The sequence below is a fragment of the Notamacropus eugenii genome, chromosome X (genome assembly GCF_028372415.1).
Source record: "Notamacropus eugenii isolate mMacEug1 chromosome X, mMacEug1.pri_v2, whole genome shotgun sequence".
In the NCBI taxonomy this organism is placed as follows: Eukaryota; Metazoa; Chordata; class Mammalia; order Diprotodontia; family Macropodidae; genus Notamacropus; species Notamacropus eugenii.
The window spans coordinates 100,735,935-100,749,008 of NC_092879.1; the positions used below are offsets into that span (position 1 = coordinate 100,735,935).

The 13,074-nt window shown below is 51.4% G+C and overlaps 1 protein-coding gene across 1 annotated transcript; it reads left to right on the plus strand.

Moving 5' to 3' along the window:
- The first annotated feature begins 836 nt into the window (after positions 1-836).
- AWAT2 (acyl-CoA wax alcohol acyltransferase 2) lies at positions 837-12,809 on the plus strand. Its single transcript, XM_072626297.1, has 7 exons — positions 837-986; positions 6,779-6,889; positions 7,313-7,383; positions 7,470-7,674; positions 9,663-9,837; positions 10,217-10,416; positions 11,127-12,809. Exons 1-7 carry the CDS (start codon positions 905-907, stop codon positions 11,279-11,281), a joined length of 999 nt encoding a protein of 332 aa, XP_072482398.1. The 5' UTR covers positions 837-904; the 3' UTR covers positions 11,282-12,809.
- Positions 12,810-13,074: the final 265 nt, after the last annotated feature.

Here is a 13,074-nt window from a genome sequence, read left to right on the forward strand (position 1 = left end):
GACTTGGGGGGAGGTGGAAAAACACGGCTGCTCCGAGTCAGCTCTTTGGAAGGAAATGAATGGGGCATATGAGCCTGGGAACCATGGCCTCAGGTTCTGTGGGATGAGTCTTAGCCTAGGATGCCTTCTCTGGAGCTGGGATGCAGCCTCAGAGGAAACAGACAGACAGAAAGACAGACAGACAGACGGACACACACACACACACACACACACACACACACACACACACACACTATCCTCACTGCCCTGCCCCCCCCATATAGGTATTTTCGCTTAATAGACCTTAAGAAGGCTCGCTAGCAAAGGTCTAGATACCACATATATGTCCAGGCATCCAGGATGTCACACAGCTTCCCCTCACACACACACACACACACTCACACACACACACATACTCACAGTCTTCACACACTCACACACACCCTCATGCATACACACTCACACCCAGAAGAGACATTCCTGAGCAGATACAAACACAGCCTCCATGTGTGCTTTGTAGAAGTAGCTAGCCAACATCCGCATTTGCACAGAGGAATGAATCTTTGGAGCTGGTTGTGGGCAACCCAGCCTCAGGGCCTCCTTTCAGGAGCAGCCTCCATGAACAGTGCCTTCCCCCATTCTTTCCTGGCACTCCCTGGATCCTGCCTTTGGCCCAACCCCTCCAAGATGGCTTGCTCCATAGCCAAAGGTGAAGATAGGGGCTGTCACAATCCCCAGTGGCGTTATGCCAAATTAGGGGAAAGAGCAGGTGGGTGGGCAGGGAGGTTGGAGCTTGGGGTGGCCTGTGAGTGAGTCTGTGCGCGTGTGTATGTGTGTGCACCGGAGAGGCTGGGAGAGCCAAGACAGGGACAGGAGACCCGTAGCTCTGGCTGGAGAGCAGTCAGCACTGGTCAGCCCTGGCACCATGGGCTCCATCTCCAAGGACCTGAAGACAGCACTGGAGGTCTGCTCCATCTTCCAGTGGGCTCTGAGTGCCTTTCTCATCGGTGAGTCCAGTGCAGGGCAGGGACCGTGGCTCCTGCTGGATGGATGCATGTGTGGATGGATGGAAGGATGGGTGGATGAATACGTTTGGGGTTTGCCTATGCCTCAGGCTGGGTGAGTGGCTCACACTCTGAATGCATGTTAGATGTATGGGGATGCCCATGTGTAGGTGGGCAGAGCTATGGGCAGTTGGGTCTCGTTTGGCAAAGATACTGCCCAGCTACTGCCCAGCTCCATTGTGGTAGAGGAGCGACCTGGGCCGGTTCCTGCAGAGAAGCTAGGGAAATTCTTGTTCCTGAGGACTTTACAAAGAGGAGGGCTTTCCCCCTTTTGAGGTCCCTTAGGTGAGCCCTGCATGAGGAAGGGGTATGCACTAGGTGGTTTGGTGAGAGCTTCTGAGATGGAGAGGCAGTGTGGCATTGTGGGTAGGGCACTGGACTTGGGATAAGGAAGGCCTGGGTTCAAATCTCACCTCAGACCCTTACTGGCTGAGTAACTGTGTGTAGCATTTCCCGTACTTGACAATTCAGCCACATGGGCCTTCTCTCTGCCTCTCATATACTGTCAGCCACCAAGCATTTATTAAATGCTTGCTCTGTGCCAGATTTTGGTAAGTGGCAGAGATCTCCCATCTCCCTGCATTTGGCCTGGGCTGTTCCAGCCATGCTCTCCACATCCCTCTGCATCCTGCTGTCCTGCAGCTGCCAGGCAGCTCTTTTGGGCTGACACCGGCTGTTAGATGACTTTGACAGGTTTTGTTCTTAATGAAGCCAAAGCAGAAAAAATCCAGGGCTGTGGTCTTCTCAAGGAGGTTGGTTGATCATTTGATCAGTCAGAGGATCACATGCTTTTAAAATGTCAGAGCCAGAGAGGACTTCCTAAGACATAGATAGTTAGAACTGGGACAGGCTCTGGGATGTAGAATTAGAGCTGGCAGGCCCCAGGAACATCAGACCTTGGAGCTGGAAGGTACAAAGGAGAGTGGCTGGGATGAGCCAGTATTTGCTCACTCCTTCATCAGGACAGATTGGCCTGGGCTGGCAGTGCAGGAGCAGGGGTCTAGTGGGGCCCCCCTTTGACCCTGGGATAGGATCATGTGCCAGGCCAGTGGGAGGGGCGCAGAGCCGATGAAGTGACCTGGGTCTGGGTGAGTGCAGGAAGACCTTTGCATAGTAGATTTAAGGACACATTCGTATGAAGCTGGGATAGGAGGGGGAGGGGAGGTATACCCCAGATGTCAGGCACGTGGGGGCAAAGGCCTGATTCTCCTGCCCTAGTTATAGCTCAGGATTAGGTGAACTCACAGGTCCCTTCCAGATCACTTGGGCTGTGAGACAGGTTTAAATTAAAACCTGTAGAGTTAATGGCAGAAGGCGTCTGGGACACAGGAGATTGAGGGGGAGAAGAGAGCGTTATTGTGACGAAAGGTGAGCCATAGGAGGCTTGAGGAAGGATGATAAGGTTTGGAAGAGGTGCTATGGAGAGTGGGGTAGGGGGTTAATTAGGGAGTTGTGAGGGCCCGGTTGAGGTTGTGCAACATGTATTTGCAGCGGACCCAGTCAGCCCACTTTGCTGATTTGTTTCTAGCTTCATTCAGCAGCATGTGAGCAAGAGAAAAGGCAGTGGGAGTGATTCTAGCCAGAGGCATGGCAGGACAAGACAGGTGAAAACAAGGGGGCAAGAGACTTGAGGAGAGGATGGTGTAGAACTGAGCTGGTTCACCAAGGGATCGAGATGGAGAAAAGAGACCAAAGTCAGTTCTGGGGTGATGGTCAGGGAAAGAGCTGAGGGGCTGAAGTGCTGCAGGCCTTAGGGATTGTGGGAGGGTTGGAGGTCATGATCAGACCTTTGTTTTAGGAAAATCCCTTTAGTGCCTGAAAGGAGGATGAGAGCCTTGAGGCAGGTAGACCCCCAGCAGCTATGGCTATAGCTCAGATGTAAGGGGACGAAGCCCTACAGCAGGGGGTGGCAGCAGCAGAGGAGAGAAGGGGGCAGGTTTGAGAAATATTACACAGGTGAAGCTGACAGACTTTGGCAGTAGCTTGGATTATGGAGCGTGAGACAGTAAGGGGAGCAGGATAACTGACTGCAAGCCTGGGGGACTGGGAGAAAGGTGGTGCTCTCTGTGGTAACAGCCAATGTAAGAGAAGAGAGGGTTAGAAGGGTTCCCTTTTGGACACACTGAATTTCAGATGCCTGCCAGTTTGAGGTGTGTGAAAGGCTATTGGAGTCACAAGCTTGGCAGTCAGGACAGAGATGGGGGCAGGAAAGATAGAATTGAGAATCGGCAGAATAAATATGGTCATTCAATTCATGGAAGTTGATGAGATCACCAAGTCGTGAATGGAATTTAAAAAAAAGATTCCTCCTTGGCCTGGACCTGTGATTTCATCAGAACCGGCTGCTCCTGGCATCACTGCAGATCAATAACCGTTCTGTAATTATAAAGGCAGAATCGAGATTCCGATTTGGACATTCTCTGCATAGAGATGATAATGGCCCTTGAGGGAGGTATTAAATGATCAAAGGAGAGAGGGTAGGGAAAAGAGGAGAGGGCCCTTGAGGGACACCCACTCTTGGGCAGGAGATAGATTCTGATCCCCCAGAAGAAAGTAAAAAGGGCAGGTAGACAGAGAAGAGAACCAGGGGAGAGCAGAGCCCAAGAAGTCAGGGAGAGGAGGGAACAATCAGCAGAGGTCCAAGGGGGTGTCCAAGTAAGATGAAGCCTTAAAAAAAGCCATCAGATTTAGCAATTAAGAGACCACTTGGTGACCTCGGCAGGAGTAGTTTTTGTAAAGTGCTGGGCTGAGAAGAGTGAGTGGGCACAAAGTGAATGCGGTGAATTTGAGAAGTGGGGGGGAGAGCTTGAGGACCTGGCAGGGCCCAGGAAATGGCATCCTGGAGAGAGCAGAGGTGAGGGAGCCAGAGGGAATCAATTATGGGGAGAGCTTCCAGAGGATCTGAGGGGGATGGGGCCAAGGTGCCGAGTAGACAGGTTAGTCTTGGTGAGGACAGGGGTTCTGGTCTCCTTTGAAATTGGCCCAAATGAGGAGAAGGTGGGTGAAGCATAGAAAGTTTTGTAAGGGAGAGGAGGGAGCTAATTGCTGATGGCCTCAATTTTTCTCAGGAAAGTGAGAGGTGAGGCTATCTTGGGAGAAGGGTGTAGGTAGGGGTGGAGTTGGGGGTTCAAGAGAGAGGAAGGTTAGAGTAGTGGCTGGGGAAATTAGTGTAGAGTGAAGGAGAGATGTTTGGTTGTTTTTTTGCTTCATGGATTGCCATGCAGAAATGAGGGCTTAATCGAAGTTAGATAATATGAATTTTCGGGGGACTCAGTCATAATGGTTTTGTGACTTCTCTGGAATGGGAACAGAGCAGAGAGATGAGGGACAGTGACCTAGGGTTGAAGCTTAATAAATGCTTATTGACTGACTGATTAGCAACAGGCTAAGGCCTCAAAGAATTCAAGGGCAAAGGAAGGTCCCTTTTTTCCATTTAATTTAATTTTATTTTCAGTTGCAAATTCTCTCCCTCTGCAAAAAATAGAAAAACTATTACAGATATGAAGTCATACAAAACAAATTTCCACATCATCCATATTCTTTAAAAAAGCAAGAAAAAGAAAGAACAAGGAAAAAAGAAAGAATAGAAAATATGCTTCCATCTGCCCTCTGAGTCCATTGGCTGGAGGTGGATGAGCATTTTTTGGTCACGAATCTTTTGGAATTGTGACTGGTCATTGCCGTGATCTGACTTCCTAAGTCTTTCACAGTTTATTATCCTGACAATTTTGTTGCTACTGTACAAGATGTTCTTCTGGTTCCGCTCAATTCCCTTTGCTTCAGTTCATACAAGTCTTCCCAAGCTTTTCTGAACCCATCCCCTTCTCATAGCACAGTAGTACTCCATTTATGCACTAGAACTTGTTAAACCCTTCCCCAGTTAATTGGCATTCCCTCACTGGACAGGTTTTTGCCACTACACAAAGAGCTGCTCTAAACATTTTTGTACATATGGATCTTTTTGCTCTGTCTTTGGTCTCTTTGGGGCATAGGGTGGTACTGTTGCTGGGTCGATGGGTATGCATAGGTTTAATGCCTTTGGGGCAAAGTGCCAAATTGCTTTCCATCTCAGTCCACCTGTAGTGCATTAGCATACCTGTTTTCCCACATCCCCTCCAATGTTTGTCATTTTCCTTTTCTGCCATCTTAGCCAATCTGATGGGTATGAGGTGATATCTCAGAGTTGGTTTCATTTGCATTTCTCTTAGTATTAGTGATTTAGAGCATCTTCTCATAGAGCTATAGGAGGGTACCTTGTTGAACTGTCAGTACTAGAATTTGTCAAGGCTGAGAAAGAAGGAAGGCATGACGACCTGGGAGGAAATGGGAGGTGTCCCTGTGACCAGTCTCTTTCCCTCTCCAATCTGTTCTCCACAAATGCTAAAATGATCGTAAAGCTCAGGTCTTACTATGCTACTGGGCCACTAGTGCTACAGTGGCTCCCTACAGCATCTAGGACAAAAGACCCAACTCTGGAGTTTGGTGTTTGAGGGTCCTCCCAATCTGGCTATGGCCTACCTTTGTGGCTTTGCATGGATGTTACTGCCCAGCCTAGTGCATGTGGCCTGTGCCAGTGCAAGCAATCTGATCTTAGGCTGTCCCTGAACTTCCTTTAGCAGGCCCTGAAGGCGTTTCCTCTCTGCTCCTGACTTCTGCTTAAGGGCATCCTGAGCTCAGGTGCTCCCCGGGTTAGGAAAACTTCCCTGGTCCCCTTGAGTCAAGCCCTTGTTCTGTGAGGCCTGGATCTCCATTTTGTTTTCCTCTTGGCATCCCCAGCTCCTAGCACTGGACCTTAAACCTAGTGGAGACATCATAACTGGTATTTGAATTGGACTGAATTGATTGAAGGATCAGGAGAGGGCTGGAGGCCAAAGAGCAAGTGGAGGAAGAGGATAGCAGGGACTCCCCCGCACCTTTGAACTCTCTCAGAATCACTTGCTGCTGGAGCCCAAGAATCCAGATGTTTCCGGAGCTTGATGGGTCTTCTGGGGTGGGGTGGGGCCTTCCTTCAGTCAAGGACTTTCCAGTTTCCCTTCCCTTTCCCCACCACCTGAAAACCAGGTCTTTTCTCAGTCCCTGGGCATCCCCAGCAATTTGCCAGGGTTTAACCCTTCCTCCTGTTACCTTTCTCTAAATAGTGCTTGTGATATAGTCAGGGGAGACAGTGAGGGCCTCCCCTTCTTCAGGGGCCTCCCTGGAGGTGGGCCTGTTAGGTCACAAAAGAATTGGTGCTGGGAAAGGAGAGGGCCAAGGAGCAGAACACTGAGATCTTGGCTTCACCCTCCACCTCAGAGGATGGAGGGTGAAGGGGACTTGGTCGTTGTAGGTGCCAACGTATCGGAGAATGAATAAGTGCCTTGGAGTAGGTATAGGTGAACAAGACCCTGGATTAGGTCCCTCCTGGGGTAGGCGGGAATTGCTTTGGAGACAAAAAAATGGGATTTGAATCTTGAATTTTGGCTACCCACTAGCTTGGATAGGTTACTGCATCCCTGTGGGCCACAATTTCCACAAACACATTCTCTGTTCTAAAGTCTCTTCCCAGTTCTGCCATCTGTGTTCTAGTGTCCCTGTTCTGAGATGCTGTACCCTGAGGTCTCTGCTTCCGGAGTCTATGTGCTTGTGTGGCTGCCCCTATGCTGAAAGGGTCTGACCACCAGTGTGTGTGTGAGTGTGTGTGACTGGCTGGGGGTGTAACTGATTAACCCTTTAATGCTTTCTTGTGATTCTCTCAGTTGTATTTGTGGTCCTTTTTCACCTCTACCTGGTGGTGTTCACACCTTACTGGCCGCTGATTGGGCTCACAATTATCTGGCTGATTTTTGACTGGAGGACCCCTGAGCAAGGTAGGGCCCTGTTGTTGGGGAGAGGTCTGCACATGGATGGAAAAATAAATCTAGGTAGCATGGAGTGCTTGGTCCCAACCAGGCCTCATTTCTGGGGGTGCAATAGTGTGTGGAATGGGAGAAAGCATTTGGGATTTGGAGTCAAAAGGTCTGGGTTCAAGTCCAAGCTTTGAGATATACCCTATGCAACCCTGGGCAACTTGACTCATGTCTTTCAGCCTCCATTTGCCCTCCTATAAAATGGGGCTAGTCATACTGACAGAGTGGGGTGCTAGAAAATTGAGAACAAAGGGAGCTGGGGCAGTCCCCCTTCTGCCAGCTCGAAGCTGGCCACCAGCACACAGAATGGGAACTCTGTCCCTCTGCGCCTTCGGCCCTGGGGGCTGAGGGAGCAGGTTTGGGGAGATTCTGGTGTATTTTCAGGTGGTCGGAGGTCAGACTGGGTGAGGGGTTGGTGCCTATGGAAACAGTACAGAGATTACTTTCCGCTCAAGGTGAGTAGCTCCCTACAGCCTGGCCCTGGCCTTTTGCTGCCTGGGTGTCCACCTTTCTTCCTGACTCAGTCTCCCCCCATCCCCAGATGGTGAAGACTCACGACCTCTCCCCCAGGCACAACTACATCATCGCCACCCACCCCCACGGGCTCATGTCACACAGCGCCTTTTGCCACTTTGCTACTGAGGCCTCTGGATTCTCCAGGATCTTCCCTGGCATCACCCCATACATACTCACCTTGGGAGCCTTTTTCTGGGTACCCATCCTCAGAGATTATGTGATGAGTAGCGGTGAGTTGCTTGGTGACCAAGCCTTGGCCCAGGAGATGGGTCTGAAAGGCTGCCGATTGGCTACGGGGTGTGGGAGTGGCCGATGCTTACACCTCCTGTTGTTTGCACTCCCCTTTCCCCCACCAAACCATCCTGTGTGAGGGCTCACATTCACTACTCCACCTGGGAACATACAGATCCATGGGGAGGAGGGGGGCCACACATAGATCTGAAGAGACAAAGAAACAGGGATATCTCTGGTGGAGTTCCTTAGGGATCTGTCTGCAGCCTCTTCTGGGCTGGATCATAGGAGATAATATGCACGACTTTACCAACTTTAAAGCATGGTGCAAGTCTTAACAGCTACAGAGATCAGTAATATTCTACCTGACATTTGTATTAAAGACTTAGGTGAGGGCACCCATGGGATCCTCAGTATGTTCCCAGGTGTCATCAGACTAGAAGAGCAAGCTGGATGGCAGCGCCAGCCACCCAAAAGATACCACCATCAGGCTGGCCCTAATTCGGGCTAGTTTAATGGAGATAAATGTTCAACCCTATACTGAGATCCCAGATGTGTTGATACAGAAGTACAGGATGGGGGAGACTCTTCTCCACTGTAGTTTCTGAGGAGGTGGTTGCCTTTAGAGAGGAGAGGTACCTGGGTCCAGCCAGCTGGTGTTCAGGAAAGAGAGGGCATTGGCGGGCTGGACTTTCCACGGGGAAGGGCCACCAGGACAATGATCAAGGAGCTGGGCCTATTCAGCTTGAAGGCAAGAAGACTTTGGGGAGCCAGCTGTGCTACTTTTCTGTCCTATGCCAGACCCATTTGCCATGTTCCGTGTGGCTCCAGAGGGCAGCCCCAGCAGCAGGAATGAGGGGAAGGTGCAGGGAGGCAGATTCAGGCTTGAGGTCAGGAACAACAGCCCTGAGAAGTAATGAGCTAACCAGAGGCAGGCTGGACTGGGCTCCCTCTCCCTGGAGGTCTTCGTGTAGAGGCTGGAGGCCCATTTGTTGAGTATGTGATAGTGGGGGTGGTCTCTAGGGTCCCTGCTGGCTTGGATTCTGGGACTCTATGATACCTAGCCCACCTTTCCCCTCCTGCTCCCATCTCTTTTCTCTTTCTGATCTACCAGATTTTGAGTCAGGTAGATTCTTCAACTGAGCTGACTCTGGGAACAGGAGAGAGAGAGATCTCTAGCTTTAGCTCCCAGGATGAGGTGTGTACCAGCTGGGAGTGGACACTGTCAGGCTGGGGTTCCAAGGAACCATGAAGGGTGGGCTCCCTTCTCATCTCACCGTTGAGAAGATTGGGCCGGGCTGGGCTGGGCTTCACTGCCTGCTGAGACCTCTTCACACATGTTTCATCTTCCACATGGGGATGAAGAAAGGGGGTGGGGTTGCTCTCTATTATGCTAAATTCTGGGAGAGCATAGTGGGAAGGGCCTCAGTTGCATTCAGACACTTTGGCCCAGATGACAGCGCCAGGGAAAGGGCAGATCATCAGTTAGGAGCTTTGGGTCTTGAGAAATCTGGAGGCCTGAGGAAAGCAGGCCCTGGGCTAATGGCGACTGTTCTTTCTAAGCCTCTGAACTAGTATGATTGGAGCACTTGGACTTGGAGACCAGGAGCTGAACCTGCCACCCCAAGGTGTCCCTCTGGGCTCTGTACATTTGTGATGCTTCTATTAATGCCCTCTCCCAATGGGGAAACAATGAGAGAGCTCTGCATTAGGGCCTGCGAGAGCCACCCATCCACATGAGATTAGGATGCACAATCCTCGTTCTCCTTCTCTATTCCCCTTGCCCCCAACTTTACCCTTGACTAAGGAGACTCCAGCATGCATTCTGAAGTAAATGAATATGGGATGCAGCGCCCTAGCCCAGGTCCATGCCTCATGGAGCCTCTGCACTCAGGTCCAACCAGACTGCCCCCAACCTGTCCTGCCCTGCCCTGCCCAGTAGCTGTGGGCAGATTTGGCAGCCCTTCTGAGCTTCTCTGCCCTTTAGGAGCATGCTCTGTGAGCAGAGCCTCCATGGACTACCTGCTGACTGGCAACGGCTCAGGCAACGCTCTGGTGGTGGTGGTGGGTGGCCTGGCTGAATGCCGTTACAGCAGGCCTGGCTTCTCCATACTTGTCCTGAAGAAACGGAAGGGCTTTGTGCGCATGGCCCTCCAGCACGGGTAGGTGGCCTAGCCTGGGGTGGGCCTGGGGTCCTTGCTCACTCCTGGCAGCCCTTAGGGGATGGAAGAAGGACTTTATGGAGCTCAGGGGATGACATGGGTGGAATCTGGGATGAGGGATGCAGTGGCAGTGAGCAAACTTGCCTGCTGGGATCCTGTTCCCATTATTTGGTGGTGGAGGCAGAGGGGGAGATGCCTCAGGAGATGAGCCTAGCTTAGCTCCCTAGGAGTCAGCTTACCTCTCCTCCTCATGGCAATCCTTTCATAAGAGGCCCCCTTGGGGCCCAGGCTTAGGCCAGACAGAGAAGGAAAGAGGCCAGGTGGAGGCTGCAGAGGCCTGTTTCTTGCCCCTCCCTCCTCATTCTCCCAATCTCCATAGGGTGGCCCTGGTCCCCTCCTATTCCTTTGGAGAAAATGAACTCTATGATCAGCACATCTTCACCCCAGGAGGCTGGGTCAACCGCTTCCAGCACTGGTTTCAGAGGTTGGTGCACATCTACCCTTGTGCCTTCTATGGCCGTGGCTTTGCTGAGAACTCCTGGGGCCTTCTGCCTTACAACCGGCCCGTCACCACCGTCAGTGAGTCCCTTTTCGGGCTGAGGCCCAACACCACCTCTCATCCTAGGGTCAGTCACAGAAGCAGGGCAGTGCTGGCTGTGGGCAGGGCTGAGCAAGCTGGGGAGGTCTTGTGGACAGGCACTGGCCCTTAGCTCCTCACTAAGCTAGCCCCGGGGTATCAACTGCTGCTCAATGCCAGTTGCTGACCAGCTTCTGTGTCACAGAGAGGTTGTCATCTGTGTACATGGCAAAATTCCTAAAATCAGGAAGAACACTTGGGGGCCTCAGTGCTGTGAAAGTGGGGAGAAGATGAGGGATCCAAAGGTTCCCAAGACAGAGCCCCTGTGTCTTGGAGGAGGTGTACAGCACAGGACAGCAGGTTTGGTGTCAGTTTTCTCATCTGTAAGGACCCTTCCTGCTCCAAATCCTATGCTCCTTCTGGTCCTCTCATTTTCCCCTCATCTCCACCTTCTGTGCCCACTTAATCCTGTCTCCAGCTTGTGTCAAACCTGAAGAAGTGAGGTCTATGATCCTTTCCAGTAAAAGAGTCTGGAGAGACTGGGGCCTCCTGGGGTCATTGGTCAGGCTAGGGGAAGAAAAGAAAGGGGAGAGGAAGGAAGGGAAAGGAGGGAAGAGGAAGGAAGGCCTAGGTCCAGGGCTTGATGCCTATGGTCCCTTCCAGGGAGGGAGTGACTCTGATGCCTTCCCATTTTCATTTTCTGCCCTGGCAGTTGGGGAGCCCCTACTGATCCCCAAGATAGAGAACCCGAGCCAGGAGACAGTGGATAAATACCACGCCCTCTACATCAAGGCCCTGCAGAAGCTGTTTGATGAGCACAAGGTCCAATATGGGATCTCAGAGACCCAGGAGCTGGAGATTGTGTGACAGCTGCCCACCAGCAGGCTCCCTGGCTTAGGAGGGAGATGCTGAGGAAGCAGGCGAAGACATGCATGTAGGGGAGCTGTGGGTGGACTTGTGGGACCCGAAGACTCAGGGAGGGTGGCACATAGGGACAGAGAGAGAAAGCTCAGAGACTCTTCCACTGGGTGGAGCCAGGTAACTGTTCAGCTTCTTCGTATCTTGGACTTGTGGAGGCAGAGAAGTGGCACAGGACTGGGTGAGGCCTGGGAGGGTAGGGAGCTCAGGCTTTCTTGTGTGGGGGAGGAAAATTCCTTCTTAGAGCACAGTCAATAAAAAATGCCAACTGAAATGCAGTTCCATACGTATTTATTAAGTGCCAAATACACGTCAGGGTGGGGGAGAAATACAAAGGTTCTTGGAGACGTGGGACCTACCCTCATGGAGCCTCCAGTCTGATAGGGGGAGCAAACATGGGCACAGACAACTACAATATGTATGAGAATGACTGCAGGTACGTAAGAGGCATATAAAGTGCTATACAATCAGTGAAAGGAGAAAGCACGTCTTGATGCGAGTGGGCATGGAAGGTGTCCTGGAGGAGGCAGCTTTTGAGCTGGACTTTGAAGGACACCACCAGAAGGAGCTCTTACGAGAGGCCCCCAAGCCAGAAAATAAAGGCGACCTTCCAGGAATGCCAAGCCGAATGGAATTCCATGTGGCTGTAAAGTAGAGCATTAGAGGGGGACCCGTGCAAACTGTTGGAGCCAGATTGTGGAGGGGGGCCTCAAGTGCTAGGAGCAGGAGAGTGGACCTTATCTGATGGGTTTTGTACAGTGGAGTGACAGAGTCATGCCGCTGTACTGGGGAGACCAATCTGGCAGTAGTGGAGAGTAGCTGGAGGACTTGGTGACAGTTCAGCTAAGAGGCAATGAAAGGCCAAGCTTCCGATGGTCACACTGGGAACACCTGGTGATTGATGGGACCTGTGAGCAAAACCCCAAACAAAATGTGTCGAGTAGTCTCCTGAGTATGGGGATATGGGTGGTGCTGCCACCAACAGACATGCCAAAGGAAGCGTTTAGTGAGGTTCACGTAGAGATGCTCTGGAAAACATGGCTCGGGTGTTTGGCAGAGAGAGTCTGCCATGTCACCATGCAACTTTGGGAATCACTCGGGCATATGTGCCAGCTAATGCCAGTAAAGAGGCTGAGGTAGAGGGACAGAGCAGAGGGAATCAAGAGAAGGCAAAAAGGAGTGATGAGCGAGGGAGGAGAATCCAACCAACAGAGTTCAGGGAAGCCAAGGAGATAGTGGTCAACAATGGCGTAAATAGCAGACAGGAAAAGGATGAGAACTAGAGAGTGGGAAAGTGAAGCCTGAGCACACAGGGCACACATCGTAGAATTACAGACAATTTAGAGATGCAATCTCTGATTTCTGGGCTGTGCTTGGAGATCCTCCATGAGCTTACTCTGGGACAGTTCTCATTGGTTGGTTTCCTGACATTAAACCTAAATCTCTCCCTCCTTCCCCTCTCTCTCCTCCTTCTCCCCCCCCCTCTTAAACATGCATCCCACTGCCCTCAGTGCTGTCTTCTGGGGACCAAGAAGATCAAGTCTAAACCCAAATGCACCACTTGTGTACCCTTGACATTTCCTCTAGTGGGTCGTTGCTTGGCATGGTCTCCAGTTTTTTCTGTCATGGCCACTCTCACTTTTTCTTCCCAATCCCAAATCTGAGGTTAGAGCTTGGGTTACTTGCTCCCGAGTCATTCCTATTTCTGCCACTGCCTCCCTTTATTAGGATTAGATGATTCT